This window comes from Leuciscus leuciscus (genome assembly GCF_965113295.1).
Source record: "Leuciscus leuciscus genome assembly, chromosome: 13".
Lineage (NCBI taxonomy): Eukaryota > Metazoa > Chordata > Actinopteri > Cypriniformes > Leuciscidae > Leuciscus > Leuciscus leuciscus.
In genome coordinates this window covers 6839441-6863946 of record NC_138737.1, presented here as the reverse complement: position 1 = coordinate 6863946, position 24506 = coordinate 6839441, and the positions used below count along the sequence as shown (strand labels likewise).

Genomic DNA, 24506 nt, shown 5'->3' with positions numbered 1-24506 from the left:
CTGTACAAGGATGCCACAGGATGCTACAGCTCAAAGAAGTGCATTGAAAAAGATGATAATCAATCATATTTAAAACTTCCTGCCAATGACAAAACTCAAGAACGGAAGCTGCACCAATACTCTTGCTCAACCTTTTTTTTTCATTAGAATATTTTGAAACATTACATCAGTGCGCACAATAGCAGAACTTCTCCTTCCTCTTTCTGAGATGTTCTTCGGCTACCCAAGAAGTCTGAAACTGTAATTCACCCCCCTTAATATGGTTCTTATAACCAATATTAATATAGCACAATGTAGATTTATATTTCCCCTTTAATAAAGTTAGACAGTGGGCCGAGATTTCGTTTCACGGTCTAATTGTCGGCTGCCAGGTAACAGTTAGGGGAGAGTTATATCATCATATTTTCAGTTCATTTAGGACAGTGTCCATAATTAGTCTCTTTGTCACACATCCAGCAAATCGCTTCTCCCCGGGCAAGAGGGCGCGTAACTCCATATCAGCGCTGAAGTGTTCTTCTCAAGAGGTGCTGTCCCCACAGAAGGAGGAGAAGACCGAGGAGAGTGTGGACAGACTTGGAGGAGCTCGTAGTCTTGCCAGTCTGGATGGACAAGGTGGGCGGCACTGACTGTATGAAAAAGGTTGGGTTGAGGGCTAAAGGGCTTTTCACACTTGAAATTATCATCCGAGGTATAATTTAAACTCTGGATTAACATAATCCTTGGTCATTATGTTTTATATTTCACACTTTTCATATTTTACACTGGATTAGCTGATTATTGTACATCTTTAAAACCTTGGTTAGCATTCTTATTGGCATTTTTATGAGGACAGAAACATTAGCCAGGGTTAAAAATGCCTTTACACTGGGGTTAAATGATACCCTGGGTTAAATGCAGTGTAAAAAGCCCTTAATTTGCACACCATCCCAATACCAAACACAAATGGTGACATACTTGCAGACATCAGGTCTATTAATGTTCACAGATATAAACAGGAAGTGTCTGATTTTGGAAAAACCCTGAAAAACAAGCTGCCGTCCGAGACAGTCTTTTTTTTTCCAGACAGTAATTTCTTCCTCATTCATTTCACATTTACTATCTGAACACAAACCTTATTGCATTGACTTTTTGTGCTGATGTATGTCACTGGTTTAGAGCTGCTGCAGTGCTGGGTATGAACTATAATGTAATACCTTGCCGTTCAAAAGTTTGGGGTCAGTACGTTTTGTTCTTTTTGTTTGATTTTATTCTGCAAGGATGCATTGAATAGATTAAAAGTGACAGTAAAGACATGTATAATGTTACAAAAGATTTTTATTTCAAATAAATGCTGTTCTTTGAACTTTCTGTTCATCAAAGAATCCTGAATTTTTTTTAGCAGCACAACTGTTTTCAACATGGATAATAAGAAATGTTTCTTGAGCAGCAATTCAGCATATTAGAATGATTTCTAATAGATCATGTGACACTGAAAACTGAAGTAATGATGCGAAAATTCAGCTTTGCATCACAGGAATAAATTAAATATATATAAATATATCAAAATATCAAAATAAATATATTAAACTAAAAAGTTATTTTAAATTGTAACAATATTTCACACTGTTTTTATTACATTTTAAAGCATTGGTAAGCATAAGAAACTTCTTTCAAAAACATTAACAAACCTTACCGACTCCAAACTTTTGCACAGCAATGAAGTAACTTTCATATACTGTACATTTATTCAGGAAATCCCCTCATGTGATGTTTCTATCGTCTCATACCACAGTGTTCTGGTCCTATAACCGTCCTGACCTGGTCCCTCAGACTCCTTACCCACATGAAGCCTCTTCCTTGAGAAACACCCTCTCCCCGCCCTCTATATTCGTCACAGATCGGTACCTGAAGGCCAGATCTAATGAAAGGTGACACCTTTCACACACATCTCACAAACCTTCAGACCCATAAACCTGACACACACCTGTTAGCTCCTCACATCTCCTTCTACTCCTGTTCCCTCCACAGAGATACATAAAGGAATAGTTCACCTAAAATATTTGTATTTGCTAACACATTTTCATGGAATACAACTGGAGACATTTTAGTCACTCTTTTTCATGCAGTTATAATAAATGGGCTTTCAGGCTTCAAAAAGGAGACAAATAAGCACTAAAAAAGTATCATAAAGGTTATCGTGTGACTTGGGCGTCATATGATTGTGAACTTTATGTGATAAACAGACCAAATTTAAGTGGTTATGTTTTCACCATTTTGTGAATTGAATCAATTGATTCATTGACAAGATCCGACTCAAAAGAATGATTCCTACTCAAATACAACTTTGCTACTTCTCTCATGAACACACTATTCACTATGAAAGCTTGTTTAAGCCATTGAATAAAAGAATAAAAAAGGTAATCGCGAGTTTTTATCTCACAATTCAGACTTTATAACGTATATATATCACAATTTTGACTTTATATCTAAACTCGGAATTGCGAGAAATAAAGTTAGAATTGTGAGTTAGAAAGTCAGAATTGTGAGGGCAAAGGTCCGAATTGTGAGATATTAACTCGCAATGGACTCTTTTCACATTTCTGGGGTTTTAAGAAGCGGAAGTCGTCGTAGTTGGGTGAACTTCTATAGCGGTGAACGGGAGACGACAGCAAATATCATTTTTATATTTTCATTTTGCTCCAATAGCAAAAGAAAAAATCTGTGATAGAGTTTCAGTGACTTTTCAAAAGAGGGAAAAAAATATAGAGAGATTGATGCGTTGGTCAGAAGAGAGAAAGATGTCAAATTTGCTGTCACTCACTCAGCCATTATTAGAAACACTCTCTCAGCGTTAATTCTTTTTTTGTCATTTACTGACAAGGTAATATAGCACGATATATAGCGTTATAAATGTGTAATAAATATTTACAAAATTAAAATATGAAAAACTAGAGGTTTTGGCAACACATCATCACAGTCTATGAATAGGGGCCATTTCTAGAAAGAAAAAAAAATCAGTAGATGAGATGTGAGATATGAACCCATTTATTTTGTGGCAGAAACAATGTCTGTAACAATCTTCCGTAAATTAGCTTGATATTATGATTTTTTGTCATTTGATTTATTTCAAGTTGTATATAGACTACTTTTATGGTGCTTTTGAGTCCTTTTTGAAGCCTAAAAACCTTCTTATTATTGTAATTGCATGGAAAAGAGCAACAAATACTTCAAAATCACTTTCAAGAATGATAAGTAAATGATGACAAAAGTAAATTTTTTGTGTGAACTATCCTTTTAACTAAGTCTCTCTGAATATAGTCAAACAATGCCACAATGTAACACTTCAAGATGGATTTCTTTGATCCGCTACAGCTGGCGTTAGCGACTGACCAGGTGTTGTCATGCTACACTTGTTCTTCTGCTCAATTCTTTGTGTTTGGTTTTCACTGATCTCCTCACCTTTGACACACACCTGTTTTAAGTGGAATTCCTGTGAAAAGGCCTCATAAATATTTCACCTGCTTGCTAAGGACGAATATAATAGAGGTATTGTTTTATGACACAGAATACCACAGAAGGGGGGCATTCGGTGCTTGAACAATGATTACTGAGTTAAAAGAGCTTTGTCAGATGTTATCTTGTTGACTTCATCAATATAATAGATTAATTAGCGGTCCTTGCATGTTGAATAAAAGTATTCGATTCTTTCCCAAAAAGTCTTACTGACCTTAGACTTGGAAAACGTTTGATGAAGTCCAGGGTGAGTCTGTGTTAATGAACACCCTGAAATGTGTCACATGCGCAGAGTGCTTTACGTTTACGAGGTGAGCAAGGGTCTGGTTGCCATGGCATCAATTACTCAAGAGATTATTGCAGGCAACAAAAACATAAGCACATTCCGAAGTGGATGTAGATGGCCAGCGCTCATATGAAATGTGTCATGGTAATGATGAGAAATATTACTGCTGAAATGCTTTCTATTTTCGTCTCCCTGTCTCTGTCTTAACGCACGGCCACACACATTCCCTCAGATCAGAGTTTTGGCATTTATGAGACCACCGGCTTTGCTCAATATTCATCCGTCATGTTTTAAGGACTCTTAATATGTCCTTGAGCTTCTTCCTACTGTTCTTCTGATTCATTGCTGTTGTTTCCTTTCAGATGTGCCTGCTCGACTTTTACATTGGAGGACAGCGCCATCTGTCTGACGTCTGAGCAAAGCACCATGGACATAGATAGAGATGACGACTCAGTGCTGGATGTCTACTTTGTGAGTTTCTGCATTACAGTTAGTTGATTGGATCTTGAGGGATCTATGGACCTTAATCAGGGTCATATTGAAAATAAAGTTGCGAGGAACAAACGTATAGTACGTTCAGTAGGTTGTACTGTCATATGTTTTTTGCAAAGACATATTTTCAATGTTTTATCAACTTAATTATCAATACTCAGTAGAATCCACTGTATTTTTATCCCTCGCAGCCTTGTTTTCACTCACGCCAAATAAAATATGGCGTCTGCTCTGTATAAGTTCCCTTAGATCTGCAATGATATTTACAAAAATTATATTAAAATATCTATTATTGCATAATACTGTATAAATAGTAGCCTAGTGTAAATGGTTGATTCTGATTTGTAATACTGAACCACTTACCTTTTCCTTATACTTTATATAGCAACTTTATAAAAAAGAATTGTATTAATATTTTATTTATAAATAAGATTCAATTCTGAAAGTTATTATAAAGTAAGGGATACGGTTAGTCAGTCAATATTATAAATTGTAATAACAAATTTAAACAAAGAATAACTTTATAATATAAATGATAACTTTTAGAACTTAATCTGATATTTATAAATGTTTTAAATTATTATAATATATTAAATTATGAAATGTATGTATGTATATATAATAAAATGTATTTTAAATATATTATGAAATTTATAACTTGTAACTGCTATAAACTTAAGATCATGTTAATTCTCTTTCTGGTGAGTTTGTTAATAGTAATAATAAATAAACAAATATGCATATATCTTAATTATATATAATAAATATTATTATATACATTTATATATATAATAATATTTATATAATAATCATTTATATATATTGTATTATATTTAATATTTTAATTATTATGTAATACATATTATTTTTATTATTGAATTATTTGTTTATATTATTTTTAATAATTATACATTTATAAATATCAAATTAATTATTATAATTATGGTATTTTAAATATGTTATTTTTATTATTATTATAAAACAAATTTTTAAAATATATTATGAAATGTATAACTTGTAACTTACAACTGCTATAAACTTTTATCTTGTTGTTGATATATATATATTTTTTTTTTTAATAATATATTTATATTTATCGATATCAATTAATTATAATTTTTTACATTATATTACAACATTATCTTTTTATTATTATTTTAAAAACATTTTTTCATATATTTTGAAAGTTATACTGCCACTAATAACTTGTAACTGTTATAAACTTTGATCATGTTGTTGATCATCTTTCCAGTGAGGAGCAAAATGAGATGTTTCTTCATCTCTCCCCTGGATCCTCATGTGCCAAGAGCGCCCCCTGCTGCCAAACAAATAAAAGAAGTCAGAAGAAGAAAGTGCTGACTTTCGCCAATACAGCAACTACAAAAAGACATCTGTATCTAATCCCAATGCTAAACATTTCCTTGGACTGTGGCTATAAGATGGACATCCAACCAAAAGCAGATTGTGCTTTTGTAGCCCTGAGCTTCTCAGCAGCGAAAGAACTCTACAGATTAAAGGTAGCTCTGGGGTCAGACACTGAAGACAGACGTGACGTCATTCGTTGTTTCGTAGACATGCAATAAATACACTCCTCTGATATGCAAAGATGGTTTCTAACAGCTATCCTCTTTACCTCTTAAAGGATCTAGTCTTTAGTGATCTAGATGCAATGCTTGCGATTCAAACTCTAGCTAACAGAGCTGTTCAGATATTTTTAAATGTGCAATTTTTCATACATTATACAAGTGTGTGTTATGGTAGTTCTCCTCACTGGAGTGATAATCCTGATGTTTTATTTCCAAGGAAACACACAGTTTCTAGGAAACAATGGAAGTGTGACTTTAGTTCTCAGACATCTCTTATGAGCACAGATGTGTGACGTACTGTAAATGTAGGAGTGTAACTTCAGTCATTCTCAGATTTATGCTGGCACATAAGCTCCTGATAATCAAGAGTGGGACTCGATCAGCAGTGTATCATTTACATCTTATCCAGATGCCAGAATGTTTTTATGTGCTAAAATGCCGATGAGAAGTCAGTCTTTCATGTGGGGATTGGGTGAGTTTCATACACGCATATGCATTCTCTCAGGAGATCCTTTTCCTAGAGGCGTCCAAATTATTGCTTGATGTTATGCTAGTGCGCTTCTGATTTTAAATGCCATGTCAGAACTGTCTTTTGAATATTATTATTGCACCTTTGTTTGTTTTGAGGCCATAATTTATTAAATCATTATTATAAATTAACATTGTGTTGGTCTGAATTTCATGTTGACCAATATTTGGCCTTTTTTAGATTATCGGGACGTGCCGATAACCAGTTTCACTTGGTCGATTTACAGTGTTGGATGTTGGATACCAAACTTAATTGGATTTTCATGGGTGTTTTGAGTCAATAATTGAAAGATTATGTGTTTCAAATATTTATAGCCTGCTGTATTTTGTATATATCGTAAAACTCATCCATTGGTTAGGTTATTCCCAGGGTGTTTGTGGGAAAGTTCTTCCTGTGTGGCTGTATGCTGCGTTTCCCTCAGGATGTCCCTGTGATCTCATTTGTATGCAAATTAGCTGTAGGTATAAAGTTTTGTTCCACAGTCAGAACTTTGGGTTAAGATTTTTTGAAGTCCGACACGCTGACATCGCTGCTGAAGACCTGTGCTACACCACTACCTTCAATAAATTCTTCTCCCCACAAGAGCTCTGATCAAGCTTATGCATTAGAGAAATCTATTGGCTAAATCTAATCTATTATGTTTGGTAAATATGTATACATTTCACTTCCATTAAAGTGTGTTGTAAAATGTGCTGTAAAATGTACAACGTACAGAAGTTTGAAGTCGTAAGACTTTTTAATGTTTTTGAAGGAAGTCTCATGCTTTACTAAGGCTGTATTTATTTGATAAAAAATACAGTAAAAACAGTAATATTGTTAAATATTATTACAGTTTAAAAGAACTGTTTTTGTATTTTAATATATTTTATTTATTACATCATAACTCTAGTCTTCAGTGTCACATGATATTTCAGAAATCATTCTAATATGCTGATTTGCTCAAGAAACATTCCTTTATATTATCAAAGTTGAAAACAGTTGTGCTGCTTAACATTTTTGTGGAAACTGTGATTTTGTTTCTGATCAAATTAACGTGTCCTTTCTGAAGAAAAGTATAAATTTATTTCTTTATAAAAATGTTACTCAAACAGTTGTGTATATATTATTAACATTATATTGCCACCCTGTTCACTTAGATGTCAAAATCAGCGTTGTCACTTAAAGTATCTCATCTTTAATTGCTTTTTATGTACAGTATACATGGTGACAACAGGGCATGTATAGTGATTTAATGTCTTTATCAATAACTGTGAATATATTGGTGATGTATTCAGAGAGATTAAAAGATTAACCCAAATCCAACAATTAAATCTAAGGTTAAAGTAGCAAAACAAACATATATAAATATATATATATATTGGGTTGCAGGATGTTTTGTTTTGAGCGTAACACCTTCCCCCAGTTCTTTCTGTTGGAGAGTCCTTCCATTCTAGAAAGTACCAGTGAGACCTCCAGCACACCAGCTGTTCTGAGACACCCCCTCCCATCAGGTGGCTCTGGACATTTGCTACTGATTTCTCAGCTGTCATACCCTCTCCCTAAATAGACCATATCAAAGACAGGCCATTTCACTGATATAAGGGGTGACCACGTTATCTGCAAATTAAAAATAATCTACCATAACAGGAATAAATGATAAGCATGATGTGGAATAGGGAAAAACCATGAAAGATGTAATCTCAGGTTGTGACTGATAAGATGCATAATGCATTTGTATCATCAGGTGGGGTGGATGAAGACCGTGCCACCCCTCACAATGAAATGGATCCATCCGTTATCCTGGTATGTGCCCCCCATGTGCAACACGTAGATATAAGAGACCCTTGGGGGGGGCGTTACAGATAAACCCAAAAGACAAGAAACTACACTTTGACACAGAACAGATTTTCCTCTCACGACGAAGCAGAATTCACTTCAATGACGGTACGTAAATATAATCACATGCATAATCTGTAGTAATAGGAGACAGAATGGGGAATAATTTATAGAAAACAGAAGTTGCCATTCACTGTGTTCAGTATTGTTGAGGTAGGATCTCTTATGAGGCCACACTGTTGCCCAAATAAGGCTTGAGGGTCAGACAGTTAAAGTCAGAGATAACATGTGCTTGACCACTTGCTTGAGAAAATTGGCACCTAAAAGGTAAGTTTGAACATGTTTTGATGTGCGAAATTTAAATGTTACAAGGAATGTGTTTGTATTAAAGGTTTGTAATAAAGGCAAGACACTAAAGGCAAAATCATTGTTCTTTCATGCACTGGTCAGTTTTGAGATTTTGGGCTATTTGCCTTTTCATAATGTGTGTTTTCAGACTAGTGGAAAGATCATTTCCAAAATACACTTTTAAGTGTTTGTTTTTATTTATTTTCTTTTGCACTTTATCTATTTACATGTGTGTCTCTAGATTTGAATTACAATACATATCTTTACATAATATTTTTTGCTTATTTGAAAATATATACAGTATATTATGATAATAATATTAATAATTGCATATTTTTTACGACGAATGCTGCTATTTTTAACGTTGTGTGCAAGTATATTGTCTGAAAGTTCTATTAAATTAATTTTAAATCTAACACTTACATGATTTTGACTGTATACAGAAAAAGGGTTGCATGTGAACAATATGCAACCTTCTAAATTATAACATTCTCTGATAGATGGGAGAAATTGGAGATCCAGTCCAGTTAAAGGATGAGGGTAACAAGTACTTCCAGGCTGGAGAAATCGACAAAGCCATTGAGAGCTACACTAAAGCCATAAAGGCCTGCAAAGACAAGAAAGCGTTAGCGGTCATCTACAGGAACAGATCAGCCTGTTTCCTGAAAAAGGTAAGAGTTTACATCCTGTACACATTATGAGCCTAGTAGTGCATTTAATTCCTCCTGGGAAGTTCGTATTTCAGAGTTCTGTCATTAATTATTCAGCCTTATGTCGTTCCAAACCCATCAGACTTTCGAACATAAATATAGATCTTTTTGATGAAATCTGAGAACTTTCTGTCCCTCCGTAGACAGCTATGCAACTGACACTTTGACACTTCAAAAAGTTCATAAAGAGATCGTAAAACTAATGCATATGAATTGAGTGATTTAGTCCAAATTTTCTGAAGAGACTCGATCGATTTATATGATGAACAGATTGAATTTAGGCTTTTATTTACATATAAACATTCATCAACTCACATATCAGATCTGCTAAACGGAAGCTCAAGCATGTTCGCTTGATGTGCGTGAACCAATGAGATTCATTCTCGTGTTACGCAGCACGTTTGAGCTTCTGCAAGAACCAATGAGGTTCATTCTCGTGTTACGCAGCACGTTTGAGCTTCTGCAAGAACCAATGAGGTTCATTCTCGTGTTAGGGAGCACGTTTGAGCTTCTGCAAGAACCAATGAGATTCATTCTCGTGTTACGGAGCACGTTTGAGCTTCTGCAAGAACCAATGAGATTCATTCTCGTGTTACGGAGCACGTTTGAGCTTCTGCAAGAACCAATGAGGTTCATTCTCGTGTTACGGAGCACGTTTGAGCATCTGCAAGAACCAATGAGGTTAATTCTAGTGTTACGGAGCACGTTTGAGCTTCTGCAAGAACCAATGAGGTTAATTCTCGTGTTACGGAGCACGTTTGAGCTTCTGCAAGAACCAATGAGGTTAATTCTCGTGTTACGGAGCACGTTTGAGCATCTGCAAGAACCAATGAGGTTAATTCTAGTGTTACGGAGCACGTTTGAGCTTCTGCAAGAACCAATGAGGTTAATTCTTGTGTTACGCAGCACGTTTGAGCATCTGCAAGAACCAATGAGGTTAATTCTCGTGTTACGGAGCACGTTTGAGCATCTGCAAGAACCAATGAGGTTAATTCTCGTGTTACGGAGGACGTTTGAGCTTCTGCAAGAACCAATGAGGTTCATTCTCGTGTTAGGGAGCACGTTTGAGCTTCTGCAAGAACCAATGAGGTTAATTCTCGTGTTACAGAGCACGTTTGAGCTTCTGCAAGAACCAATGAGGTTCATTCTCGTGTTAGGGAGCACGTTTGAGCTTCTGCAAGAACCAATGAGGTTAATTCTCGTGTTACGGAGCACGTTTGAGCTTCTGCAAGAACCAATGAGGTTCATTCTCGTGTTACGGAGCACGTTTGAGCTTCCGCAAGAGGTTTGTTCTTGTGCATCTAGCATGTTCAGTTGAGCTTCTGTTTATGTTCGCTGATCAATGTTTATATGTGAATAAAAGACTAATTTAAATGTGTTCATCATATAAAGCAATCGAGTCTCTTCAGAAAATTTTGACTAATCCACTCAATTCATATGGATTAGTTTCATAATCTCTTTACGAACTTTTTGAAGCGTCAAAGTGTCAGTTGTGTAGCTGTCAATGGAGGGACAGAAAGCTCTCTGATTTCATCAAAAATATCTTAATTTGTGTTCCGAAGATGAATGAAAGTCTTCGCTCATGAGGGTGAGTAAATGATGATACAATTTTCATTTTTGGGTGAACTCTCCCTTTAATTAACTGCACAAAAATATAGCACTTTTTTAAAACCCAACTCATAAAGACCGGGGTTGAAATAAAATCCAGACTTTTTGATGGGATTCAATTCATAAATACGATCTTCCCGACATGACTTGAATGCGGCATCAAATATTTCTGCATGATTTTCATTTGATGTCTTGTTTTCCAGGAAAATTATAACAATGCAGCATCAGACGCCACTAAAGGTATGATTTGCAAAATAATTCTTCCTTCTTTTTTTTTTTCTCAGATTTTTCAAGTATACCATCAAACATCTAAAACATGTTTCTCTTGGTTCATTAAAAAAAATGAATGCTGATCTGTTTCTTTTATACAATTGCAGCAATCGATGTGGATGCTGCGGACATCAAGGCTCTGTACAGAAGATGCCAAGCACTCGAGAAGCTTGGCAAACTGGACATGGCCTTTAAGGACGTACAGAGATGTGCAACCATTGAGCCCAAAAACAAGACCTTCCTTGAGACCCTCAGAAGACTCGGAGCTGATATCCAACAGAAGGTGAGGATCGCTTCTGTCAAAATGCTTTTGAGTTCACGTAACGAACATCTGAGTTTCTAAGGAGCATATCTGATTTTCCCCACAGCTGAAAACAACCTTCTCAACTGACTCCAGAGTGCAGAACATGTTTGACATCCTATTTTCAGATGAATCAGATAAGGAAAAGAGAGAAAAGGTTTGAACAGTTTCCTAGAACTCTGTTCCCTTTTAGCTTAAAAGCAGTAAAGCAAAACTAAATGAATGTAATTTGCAGTAACATATCTCTCAGTTAAACTGAACAACATGTTTGTTGGGTCCACTAGGCTGCAAACAACCTGATTGTCCTGGCCAGAGAGGACGCGGGAGCAGAGAGAATATTCCAGGAGAACGGTGTGCCTTTACTTGTGCAGCTGATTGACACAGGAAACTCTGAGATGATTCTGGCTGCCATCCGGACCCTGTCAGGAATGTGCACAGGCCACAGAGCAAGGGTGAGGAACAGACAAATAACTAATCAAAAAATTTTTTTTTTTTACATCCTCTTACCTGAGAATAAAAATTGCACAAATTAAAATGATACATAAAATGCATATACTGAGATATTGAGACTTGTTTTAAGATAATTTATACTGAATTAATTTGTATTATTTGGCCAATTTGTCAAAATGAATTTGCTTATTTATAGGGGCAAGAAAAATATCCTTCAATTAACATACTTTCTGAATGTATTAATTATTAAACCAAAACATTAATAATATAATAAATTCACATTAAGTATTATATAAAATATTATTCTTGTTTTTTCATAAGTTTTTCTGAAAAACAAGAAAAAAATACTGACTAAAATGTTTTTTGCAAATGAATGCAATAAAGAATACAATATAAGAATATAGATAAATAATAAGGAATACAATAAAGATCCATTTAAATATTAAAGCGCAAGAAGAAGCGAAAGAGAACTCAGTTCGGTACAGTTCGGTACAGTGCGTATGAGAAGTTTTGAGTAAGCACACATCCGAAGACCGTGCTAGTGTGTCTTGCGCTTGAATGGAAGAAGGAAATCACACATTATTTCAAAAAAAGCCCGTCTTGGCGAATATACTCTTGAACACAGTCGGTTTTGTCTTAAAGGGATACTCCACTTTTTTTGGAAATAGGCTCATTTTACAACTCCCCCAGAGTTAAACAGTTGAGTTTTACCATTTTCAAATCCATTCAGCCGTTCTCCGGGTCTGGGGGTCCCACTTTTAGCATAGCTTAGCATAATGAATTGAACCGGACAAGACCGTTAGCATCTCTCTCAAAAAAATGAACAAAGAGTTTCGATATTTTTCCTATTTAAAACTTGACTCTTCTGTAGTTACATCGTGTACTAAGACCGACGGAAAATGAAAAGTTGCAATTTTCTAGGCTTATATGGCTAGGAACTGTTACTATACTCTCATTCCTGCGTAATAATCAAGAAACTTTGCTGCAGTACCATGGGTGAAGCAGGCGTAATGATATGACGCAGCGCATGCTGCCTGATAATAGGCTACTGAGCTGGGGACTGTATTATCAGGTGCTGCGTCATATCATTACGCCTGCTTCACCCATGGTACTGCAGCAAAGTTTCTTGATTATTACGCAGGAATGAGAGTATAGTTCCTAGCCATATCAGCCTAGAAAATCGCAACTTTACATTTTCCGTCCGTCTTAGTACACGATGTAACTACAAAAGAGTCAAGTTTTGAATAGGAAAAATATCGAAACTCTTTGTTCATTTTTTTGAGAGAGATGCTAACGGTCTTGTCCGGTTCAATTCATTATGCTAAGCTATGCTAAAAGGGGGAGTTGTAAAATGAGCCTATTTCCCAAAAAGGTGGAGTATCCCTTTAAGTGAACCTAAACAGTTGAGATTTAAAACACATGTGTAACACTATATTGGATCCATGCATTAGGTCTTAAAGTGACAACAGCGTAACATTCCTGCAGTGTTTTTAATGTTAATCAAACAAAGGACAAGGGAAAAAATCACTCCCGGCTCTTGATTGAATAACTTTTGCAACTTTAATAAGTGTTTGTATATATTTATTTATACAGTGAAGACTATGCAGTTATTTTACATTTGATTATTTTATTCAATTTCTGTACCTGAAAACTACTGTTAGACCTAAATGAAAAATGTGTTTGTTCTATTGTATTTATTGTGCTATTGCTCATAATTTGATTATTTGTTCTTATTTTATTACTGAATGCTTACTTGTCTTTAGTCTTGCTAGTAGTTTTTGCTGTGGTATCAAAATTGGAATCTAAAATTGTTATCTGAGGTTTGGTGTCATAACTTTTTTTCTTCTTAAGTTTGCATGGGTAAAACACAGTGAAAACAGTAACACGTTTATGTATTACTTTTTTGTTATGGGGCCAGTGAAAATGTTGGCAGGGAAAGTTAAAATTTGAACCACTGCTCTGATTGGGCCAGTAGAAAAAATCCTTAGCGTTGAGCCCTGACATATTAAGATACTGTATTATATATATATATATATACTGTATTTATTTATTTTTTCTTGATTTTATTTTTACTGGAATACAATAAAGATCACTAAACATCCATTTTTATTTCATGGGGTCTTAAAGGCAATGTCAGTCCTCTTGGTACAATTTTCTGTGTTTGTGGCCATTTATTTATAAATGTTTATTAATAATGTGTTTGGGTTTTAAAGGCAACTGCCATCATCCACATGGTGGGAATAAGCAAACTGTGCAGCATCATGGCTGTGGACAATGAGGAGATTGCCCTGGCAACTGCAAACCTGTTCCAGTGTGTCAATGACTCCCTTGCTGGAGGAGACAAGAGAAATTACGGCAAAGAAGAGGCCCTCGTACTCGGTAAGACAGGACAGCTGAGAAAATTAGCATTCAGAGGAGCATTGCTGAAGATTGTGATCATTTGAACCAATTTGCAAAAGACTATTGAGTGTTAAAATTGCAAACCGCTTTTGTCCGATGACTGGCAGACTCCAGTAGGGACTTGAAGGATATCCTGCTTGCCTTGTTGGAGATGATCGTAAGCAAGAAGGTGTCTGGACCTGGCCGAGACCAGGCTCTGAACCTCCTGACCAGGAATGTGCCAAGAAAAGACAAAAAAGACACTGATAACTCCAAGTGTCTTTTCACCATTGACCACGGTACGTTTCATCAGTATAGTACAGTGGTTCTCAAGTTCATAGCCACTTTCAAGAAACGGCTGAAGACGCTTCTTTTTTGACAGCACTTGATCCAGTAATACTAACACTTTCTCTACTATTCTATTCTGTTCTATAAAAAACTTATATTTCTATTTTTTTTTTTTACTGCATTAGATTAAACTGAGGAGGGTCATAGCACTTGCATATTGTTGTCCTGCTGTTAGTTTAACTGCTTCTATTGTTCTCATTTGTAAGTCGCCTTGGATAAAAGCGTCTGCTAAATGAATAAATGTAAATGTAACCTACAACCTTCACAAACAAGGTTTAAGCCTAGTCCCAGACTAAAATGCATGTTTGAGCTGTTTTAACTGAAACTTGCACTGGCATATCTTAAAATGTATCACTGCCATTGTCCCAAGATGCACATCAGTAATGTTTTTTCTAAGGCATGTTTATAAAACCTAATTAAATGTTCTAATTGAACTAAGGCCTAATCCTGGCTTAATCTAAGCCCTGTCTGCGAAACCAGTTTTTTATTTTACTTAACCCCCTCAACACCTGTTTTTCTTTTTCTTTCACACTTTAGTTTAGGGTCCAATTCTCACTATTAACTAACTATTATGTACAACTTTTGCCTAATTACTGCTCATGAATAATAAGGTAGTTGTTAAATGTAGGTATTGGGTAGGATTAAGAGATGTAGAATAAGGTCATGCAGAATAAGGCATTAATATGTGCTTTAATAAGTACTAATAAACAGCCAATATCCTAGTAATATGCATGCTAATAAGCAACTAGTTTATAGTGAGAATTGGACCCTAAACTAAAGTGTTAGCTTTTTTATTTTAAAAACCAGGATTCCAACTGTCTTGAAAAACCTGGATGTAAGAGAAAGCCTAGTGATTTCTTGACCTGGGAAAGTCATATAAACGTATAAAATCTTATAACTCCATTTCCATTTAATGAATATCAATTTTTTCTAGTTATACCAGGCTCAAAAAGTATTGTGTAGAAGCTGTAAGTAAAACAAATTATTTCTTCTAAGTCTTTATTCTTAATGCTAATCCAGTAAATCACCCAAAAAAGTAATCTGCCCTTGAAATATTGTTACGGTTGAGAACCACTGGTGTAGAATGAAGAAAGAGATTACACATTGTATTCGCTGTCCAAAGCAATAATTAGTCTTTCGACTCCTTGGAAGGACTGAAATTACATGTTTTAATGTTGTTGTTTTTTAATGGAATTGTCTCGAAAACAGGCCTGAAGAAGATTCTGAAGGTCTGCGGTCAGGTTCCAGAACTTCCTGATCAGTTACCGCTGACAGAAAACACACAGCTGATTGCCAGTGTTCTCCTCAACAAGCTCTATGATGACTTGCGCTGTGACCCTGAGCGAGATAACTTCAGAGATGTCTGTAATGAGTACATTAAGTAAGTTCCACTTTTGCCACAAAACCTATAGAATTCATAGATAGTGGCACATATAATTATACATATACTAAACTTAATGTCACTGGTTTTCATCAACAGGGGCAAGTTTGACCCCAATGACATGGACAAAAACATCCATGCCATCAATGCTTTGTCAGGCATTCTACAGGGGCCGTTTGACGTGGGAAACGCCCTCGCGGGTCATCAGGGCATTATGGAGATGATGGTGGCGCTTTGTGGATCCGAGCGTGAAGTGGACCAGTTGGTAGCAGTGGAGGCCCTCATTCACGCGTCTACCAAAACTAGCAAAGCCTCCTTCTTTATCAGCAATGGAGTATCTCTGCTGAAGGAAATGTACAAGAAAACTAAGAATGATAAGATCAAGATCAGAGCCCTTGTGGTACGCAAATTGCATGCTGTAATGCTATTGAAACTGTGTTTGTTGCAGTGCTCATCAATGATTGAATGAGAGCAGTTGATATATTTTGTAACATAAATTTCTTTCTCAGGGTCTGTGTAAACTGGGATCAGCTGGCGGAGATGATTACAGCATGAGACAATTTGCAGAGGGTTCCACTGAGAAACTGGCCAAGCAGTGCAGAAAGTGAGAACGCTAGCTATCTTTTATTTGAAGGACTTATATTATGAGACATTACATTTTCCTTTATCTTTTAATATAGTAGTTTAATATACTATGAAAACATACAATACCGTTCAAAATTGTAGGATCAGTAAGATGTTTTTGAAAGAAATTAATACATTTATTCAGCAGTGATGCATTCAATTAATCAAAAGTGACAGTAAAGAAATGTATAATGTTACAAAAGATTTCTATTTCAAATGAATGCTGTTCATTTGAACTTTCTATTCATCAAAGAATTCTGAAAAAAAAAAAAAACTGTATTATGGTTTCCACAAAAATATTAAGCAGCAACTGTTTTCAACATTGATAATAATAAGAAATGTTTCTTGAGCACCAAATCAGCATATTTGAATCCTTTCTGAAGGATCAGGTGACTGAAGATGACAGAAGAGTAATGATGCTGAAAATTCAGCTTTACCATCACCAAAATAAATTATATTTAAAAAATATATTCAAGAGAAAACATTTATTTTAAATTATTTCACAATACTACTGTTTTTACTGTTCTTTGATCAAATAAATGCAGCTTTGGTGAGCAACAGAGACAACCGGAATTACCGATCCCAAACTTTTGAACAGTAGTGAACTTTCAGAACTCAAAACTTCCTCCCCAGTCCAAAAAGACTGAAACTAAGATGGAAAACACTTAATTTCTGATGCCAGAAACTCATTAAATACATTAACATACGACCATTGTCAACAATGCCTATTCAGCGTTTGTTTTGTTTGTAATTGCTCCATGCAGATGTTATGGGGTCAAACTGCATTTCAACCATAGATTTGGTTTATTCCAGGTGGCTCTGCAACCCTACACTTGATGTGCGCACCAGGAAATGGGCCATTGAAGGCTTGGCTTATCTTACCAATGACGCTGATGTAAAAGATGATTTTGTTGAGGACGAAGCAGCTATGAGGGCCATGTTTGAACTCGCCCAGGTATGTGAAAAGCCTAATAGAGAAGATTCACATCTATCTACAAATGTACAATATATATTTTTCTCTCATAGTCAAAAGATAAGACCATCCTATATGCTGTCGCCTGCACCCTGGTCAACTGCACCAACAGCTATGACAAGAAAGATATCCTCCCGGAGCTGGTGCAGCTGGCCAAGTTCTCCAAACAACACGTCCCTGAGCAGCACCCGAAGGTAACATAGACATAATCCTGTGATGTGGCAAATTAATCTTTAAAAGTACAAATATTACATTTATTTTCTTAATAAATACTCATAAATACACATGTTTAAAAATGTTAGTACATGGTGTCACACTGCTGTCACTGCTTGCAAGTTGCGTTAATATATATTTTAAAGCATTTTGCTTGTGCTTTAGGATAAGAAGGACTTTATTGAAAGGCGAGTGAAAAGGCTTTTGAAAGCGGGAGTCACATCAGCTATCGCTGTCATGGTCAAAGCAGATAATTCCATCCTGACTGATCAAACCAAAGAGATGCTTTCAAGGTTTTATTTTGTTATGTTTTGTTTTGGTACTATATCACTTGTTTTTGATTTTGGACCCTGATGCAAAAAATATAATATGGTCTGATTATGTATTGTTTATTATGCTGCCGAAGTTAATACACTTACTATTTTTGTCCACCCAGAGTGTTTCTTGCCTTGGCAAATGATATTAAAGATCGTGGCACAATTGTAGCTCAGGGTGGAGGAAAGGTAAAAGACCACAGAGCAAATACAAACCCATAGTGAATCTCATATTTTGCGAAATAAAAACGATTCACTACTATGTGCGACAGGCTTTGATCCCATTAGCCCTGGAAGGAACCGCAAATGGAAAAGTAAAGGCCAGCCATGCTCTGGCTAAGATTGCTGCCGTCTCCAATCCTGAAATCGCCTTTCCTGGCGAGAGGGTAAGATAACCTTTTACATCTGTAGCAATATTAAAGCCAGACGAATGGGTAAAATACAGGAAAGCTTAAAGGGGAAGGATACCTTAAAATAAATTTTTGCATTTCACGACACATTATTGATAACCATATTACACATTACATTAAATATTAAGGGTATTCTGAGCATGAAAAAATCTAAAATAAAACGTAATATCTAATTTTCCATGTTTCTACTCTTTCCATTACAGATATATGAAGTTGTGCGACCACTGGTTTCCTTGCTAAATACAGAACGAGATGGTATGGAAAACTTTGAAGCTCTGCTGGGTCTTACAAATCTTGCTGGCTTAAACGACAAACTTCGGTGAGTGTCAAACATTCTAGTTAGGGATTTGTTCAAAACCCCCAACATTAAGTTTTAAATGCAAAAATTAAGGAAAGGCAGGATTCAGAACCAACAAAACAAAAACAAAATGCAGCATCACAAAGACCAAAATAACAAGACATCAGAACAAAAGGTGCAAAAGAATTGTAGCTAAACCCTAACAAGACTTCACAAACTCATAACATACAACCTGGACAGGAAGTGGCTTCCTAGAAATTCAGTGAGGGTTCCTTCTGGTTGGCTGCAGGCTCTAATGAAAAGCTGCAAATATGGTGTCACATTATGCTGCATCCTAATATGTATACTTCCCAACTATATAGCAGGTTAAAAACAGTGTGTGAAAAGGGAAGTATTAACAGTATTCATAAAAGAGAAGGCAATAAGTACCTGGATGACTAGAACTACAGTAGTCAACATTTGAAGTGGATCAAAACCTTTCATCAAAGTTATACATGAATTTTGAACAAAATCCATTCTTGTCTTAGGACAACTTTGATTAACTTTTTTATCCACTTCAAATGTTGACTACTGTACAATAAGTACTACTACTTCCGGCGAGATTCTGAAGTGCGCTTCCAATGGACACTTCACTATTCCATAAGGCCATGGAAGGGGATTTGTGGATGACAGTGAAGTGACACAATTGACACTGGTAGGTATTAATGATAATAACAACATAATGAATTTAATTTTTTGACCAGAGGCTTTTTATTTATTAAACAATTGCACACATTCATATATATATATACAGTATATATATATATATATATATATATATATATATATATATATATATATATATATATATATATAGAACATGAATTTTAATGGTTGTGAAGTAATTACTGAAGTACCTACTCAGAGAGTGACTACTCGGATGGATGGATGGATGGATGGATGGATGGATGGATGGATGGATGGATGGATGGAAGGATAGATAGATAGATAGATAGATAGATAGATAGATAGATAGATAGATAGATAGATAGATAGATAGATAGATAGATAGATAGATAGATAGATAGATAGATAGATAGAAGTGAACAAGAAAAAACAGAAATCAAGAGCCATGCTCACACCATAGGGAAACATTTTATTTACACCCAACCAAATTCATAAACCTAAAATTTGGAACTATTCTGGTAATGCAAATCTAATTATTTATCTCTCTTTCCACAGAGTGAAAATCCTAAAAGAAAAAGCACTTCCAGAGATCGAAAACTATATGTTTGAGGAACATGATCAAATCAGACAAGCTGCCACAGAGTGCATGTGCAATCTGGTTTGCTGCAAGGATGTATGAAATTACTACTGAGAATACATTATGCTTATCAAATGTAGCCTTTTTTGTAAGTTTGGATGTAAATATTGACCAGATTCATTATTTTGACAGGTTCAAGACAGATATCTACAAGATGGCAATGATAAACTCAAGCTTCTAATCCTGCTCTGTAGTGAAGATGATGAGCAGCTTCAGAGGGCGGCTGCTGGCGCACTGGCTATGCTCACTGCCGCACAGAAGAAACTCGCTGTTAAGATGACTAAAGTGGTATGTATCATTAAACAGCCTTCACGTCCCACTGCAATCTACCATTATTGTGGTGGTACAATGGTACAGTGTTGGTATCAGATGCTCATACCAAAGATGATAGACTGTAATATGATTTATTTTATTATCTACAGACTGGGCAGTGGCTTGAGATCTTGCAGAGATTGTGTCTCCATGATAACCCTGAAATTCAGCACAGAGGTCTTGTGACAGTGTTTAACATGCTGGATGCTGATGATGAACTAGCCAAGAAGCTAATTGAAAGTGAATTGCTGGAAATCCTGACATATGTGGCAAAACTGGAGGACAACCCCAAGAAGCAGGATGCTATTAACGCAGCTCGGGCCTGCCTGTCTAGAGCCATGGATCAGGGACTTGTAAAGCCGTTTTCAAAATAAACAGAAAAAATGAATTGTGACGTGTCATTAGACGAATAGAGAATGGTCTGCTTTCTGGGAAAGTGGAAAGACTGCAAACCATTGGCAATGTTTTCTTTTTAAAATTTCTAATGATTAAGCATAGTTCTTTTTAAGACTGTTTGTGTGGCTGTTTGTTTGATCAGTGGTCTTGCATTTGGTATTTATTTCATATTTCATGTATTTTCACATGTGAAGTTTTGATTCACAGATTAAAAAAACTTTTTTTGAGAAAAGATGACTGGAATAAATTTTTTCATATTGACATTATCAGAATTATTCTTTCACGTATACAAGTACAGTGGGTACGGAAAGTATTCAGACCCCCTTAAGGCTACGTTTACACGGAAACGATCTGAAGAGAAAACGCAAAAGTGATCACTTTCTATTCTGCGTTTAGACGAGCGTTATGGGGGGGAAATCTGTGTGCATACGGTGACGCAAAAGTGTGTGAAATTCAATGTAGTATGCACTCCAGGCGGCTAGGTGGCAATGTGAAGCACTGATCGTTGCCTTCACTGTCTAGCAGACTTTTGCGTTTTTACCGTTTAGACGGAAACGCGACGGTGGAGCGTTTTTAAGATTTCCACTCTGGAGGGTGGTTTCACTTTTTTGCGTTTTTAAGCCCCAAAAACGCTGTCGCCGTCTAAACGAAAGGCACATCTGATAAAATATTTTTACGTTTTCACCCGTGAGCGTTCTCGTGTAAACAGGGCCTAAATTTTTCACTCTTTGTTATATTGCAGCCATTTGCTAAAATCATTTAAGTTCATTTTTTTCCCTCATTATTGTACACACAGCACCCCATATTGACAGAAAAACACAGAATTGTTGACATTTTTGCACATTTATTAAAAAAGAAAAACTTAAATATCACATGGTCCTAAGTATTCAGACCCTTTGCTCAGTATTTAGTAGAAGCACCCTTTTGATCTAATACAGCCATGAGTCTTTTTGGGAAAGATGCAACAAGTTTTTCACACCTGGATTTGGGTATCCTCTGCCATTCCTCCTTGCAGATCCTCTCCAGTTCTGTCAGGTTGGATGGTAAACATTGGTGGACAGCCATTTTCAGGTCTCTCCAGAGATGCTCAATTGGGTTTAAGTCAGGGCTCTGGCTGGGCCATTCAAGAACAGTCACGGAGTTGTTGTGAAGCCACTCCTTCGTTATTTTAGCTGTGTGCTTAGGGTCATTGTCTTGTTGGAGGGTGAACCTTCGGCCCAGTCTGAGGTCCAGAGCACTCTGGAGAAGGTTTTCGTCCAGGATATCCCTGTACTTGGCCGCATTCATCTTTCCCTCGATTGCAACCAGTCGTCCTGTCCCTGCAGCTGAAAAACACCCCCACAGCATGATGCTGCCACCACCATGCTTCACTGTTGTGACTGTATTGGACAGGTGATGAGCAGTGCCGGGTTTTCTCCACACATACCGCTTAGAATTAAGGCCAAAAAGTTATATCTTGATCTCATCAGACCAGAGAATCTTATTTATCACCATCTTGGAGTCCTTCAGGTGTGCTTTCATGTGTCTTGCACTGAGGAGAGGCTTCCGTCGGGCCACTCTGCCATAAAGCCCCGACTGGTGGAGGGCTGCAGTGATGGTTGACTTACTATAACTTTCTCCCATCTCCCAACTGCATCTCTGGAGCTCAGCCACAGTGATCTTTGGGTTCTTCTTTACCTCTCTCACCAAGGCTCTTCTCCCCCGATAGCTCAGTTTGGCCGGACGGCCAGCTCTAGGAAGGGTTCTGGTCGTCCCAAACGTCTTCCATTTAAGGATTATGGAGGCCACTGTGCTCTTAGGAACCTTAAATGCAGCAGAATTTTTTTTGTAACCTTGGCCAGATCTGTGCCTTGCCACAATTCTGTCTCTGAGCTCTTCAGGCAGTTCCTTTGACCTCATGATTCTCATTTGCTCTGACATGCACTGTGAGCTGTAAGGTCTTATATAGACAGGTGTGTGGCTTTCCTAATCAAGTCCAATCAGTATAATCAAACACAGCTGGACTCAAATGAAGGTGTAGAACCATATCAAGGATGATCAGAAGAAATGGACAGCACCTGAGTTAAATATATGACTTTAACTGTGATATGACTCATTAGATATTGCTTGATGCTGCAATATTTTTTTTTTACCTACAAGAGTCTCCTAGGATAGAAGGAATGGGTGGATGTTCCGGAGCAACTTGCCATTTTTGACTGACCATTGGCCATCTTAATAATAATAATAATAATTCATTACATTTATATAGCGCTTTTCTCGACACTCAAAGCGCTTTACATAGAAGGGGGGAATCTCCTCAACCACCACCACCATCTTGGTTTGCAGGGGGAAAAATCCAAACACAACGGCTTGCCACTTGGTTGCAATATATGATGCACCAGGGTCCTATGATGCACTCATGATGCACTATGAGTGTCACAGCAAAGGGTCTGAATACTTAGGACCATGTGATATTTCAGTTTTTCTTTTTTAATAAATGTGAAAAAATTTCAACAATTCTGTGTTTTTCTGTCAATATGGGGTGCTGTGTGTACAATAATGAGGAAAACAAATGAACTTAAATGATTTTAGCAAATGGCTGCAATATATAACAAAGAGTGAAAAATGTAAGGGGGTCTGAATACTTTCCGTATACCCACTGTATATATTTTACAACCACACACATTTACCTTGCTCTATCTCAATCAAAAAGTTTGGCAGGTTAACCTGTTGTAGTCCTTAGTTTCTGTAATTACACTATTCTGGGGTGCAATCTAAATGTTTAAATGTTTTATTCCCAAATTCTGATAAACTGACATTAAATTAAAACAACCTAAATTAATAAACCCTGTCAAAATAAGTGTATTGTTAGTTCATGAATGATACCTTAATTAATTAATAACATTAATATCAACAAATGAAACCCTTTTATAAAGTGTTACTTTACCCCCCAGTTTTGCCATCAAAACTGGTTGGTTTTGATGGCATAGTTGCACATCAACCTCTTCAGTGGACCCTGGTGCATCATATATTGCAACCAAGTGGCAAGCCGTTGTGTTTGGATTTTTCCCCCTGCAAACCAAGATGGCCAAGGGTCAGTCAGAAATGCCAAGTTGCTCCGGAACATCCACCCATTCCTTCTATCCTAGGAGACTAAATCACAGTTAAATTTTCCAAGTTTTGATTTTAGATTGGGAGAAAAATCTGATTAATCATCTGTCCACTATAGTGGACCTCATGCATCAATGGCTATATTTCAGCTACAATTCATACTTATACTGTGAATATTGTTTTTGAAAATACTTAATCTGCAGTGACTTTTTTTGACTGTAAATAAATGTATTTGTATTATTAGAATGTAATTTTCATTGACATCAAAAAACGTTATGTGATTACATAATGTATGTGACTTGTAATGCATTACTTTACTTGTTAGATCAAAAAGTAATCTGATTTCGTGATGCACGTTATTGTAATGCGTTTATTTACCCGTAACATCAAAAGGTAATCTGATTACGTAATGCATGTTACTTGTAATGCGTTTCTTTACTCGTAACATCAGAAAGTAATCTGATTATGTAATGCACATTACTTGTGATTAATTACTTGTTAGATCAAAAAGTAATCTGATTAGGTAATGCATGTTACATGTAATACATTACTCGTAACATAAAAAAATCTGATTACGT

General features: G+C 36.2%; 2 protein-coding genes across 5 annotated transcripts in view; both read left to right on the top strand.

Annotated features, from left to right (window-relative positions):
- Positions 1-6516, top strand: part of pip5k1bb (phosphatidylinositol-4-phosphate 5-kinase, type I, beta b) — a 40472-nt gene extending 33956 nt beyond the window's left edge. For 3 of the 4 annotated variants that reach the window (XM_082189162.1, XM_082189164.1, XM_082189163.1), the window contains exons 12-15: positions 457-612; positions 1772-1907; positions 4141-4249; positions 5523-6516. In XM_082189162.1, the coding sequence (XP_082045288.1) occupies positions 457-612; positions 1772-1907; positions 4141-4249; positions 5523-5525 (404 nt within the window). In that variant the 3' untranslated portion in view covers positions 5526-6516. The remainder of the gene's footprint in view (positions 1-456; positions 613-1771; positions 1908-4140; positions 4250-5522) is intronic. The other variant, XR_014211422.1, reaches the window with a different exon arrangement.
- Positions 6517-7016: 500 nt separating this feature from the next.
- Positions 7017-21085, top strand: unc45b (unc-45 myosin chaperone B). The gene is made up of 20 exons (XM_082189141.1): positions 7017-8308; positions 9049-9219; positions 11070-11106; positions 11244-11419; positions 11505-11594; positions 11722-11889; positions 14101-14266; positions 14395-14565; positions 15824-15995; positions 16095-16395; positions 16505-16599; positions 17433-17574; positions 17646-17786; positions 17971-18098; positions 18242-18308; positions 18392-18505; positions 18733-18848; positions 20049-20166; positions 20263-20418; positions 20553-21085. Exons 1-20 carry the CDS (start codon positions 8303-8305, stop codon positions 20814-20816), a joined length of 2799 nt encoding a protein of 932 aa, XP_082045267.1. The 5' UTR covers positions 7017-8302; the 3' UTR covers positions 20817-21085.
- Positions 21086-24506: the final 3421 nt, after the last annotated feature.

Excerpts from the sequence above, each read along its gene's own strand:
- unc45b (XM_082189141.1), top strand. Across the intron at positions 11,420-11,504 it reads GAGCTGATATCCAACAGAAG|CTGAAAACAACCTTCTCAAC; the intron begins GTGAGGATCGCT and ends TTTTCCCCACAG. Across the intron at positions 14,566-15,823 it reads TCTTTTCACCATTGACCACG|GCCTGAAGAAGATTCTGAAG; the intron begins GTACGTTTCATC and ends TCTCGAAAACAG.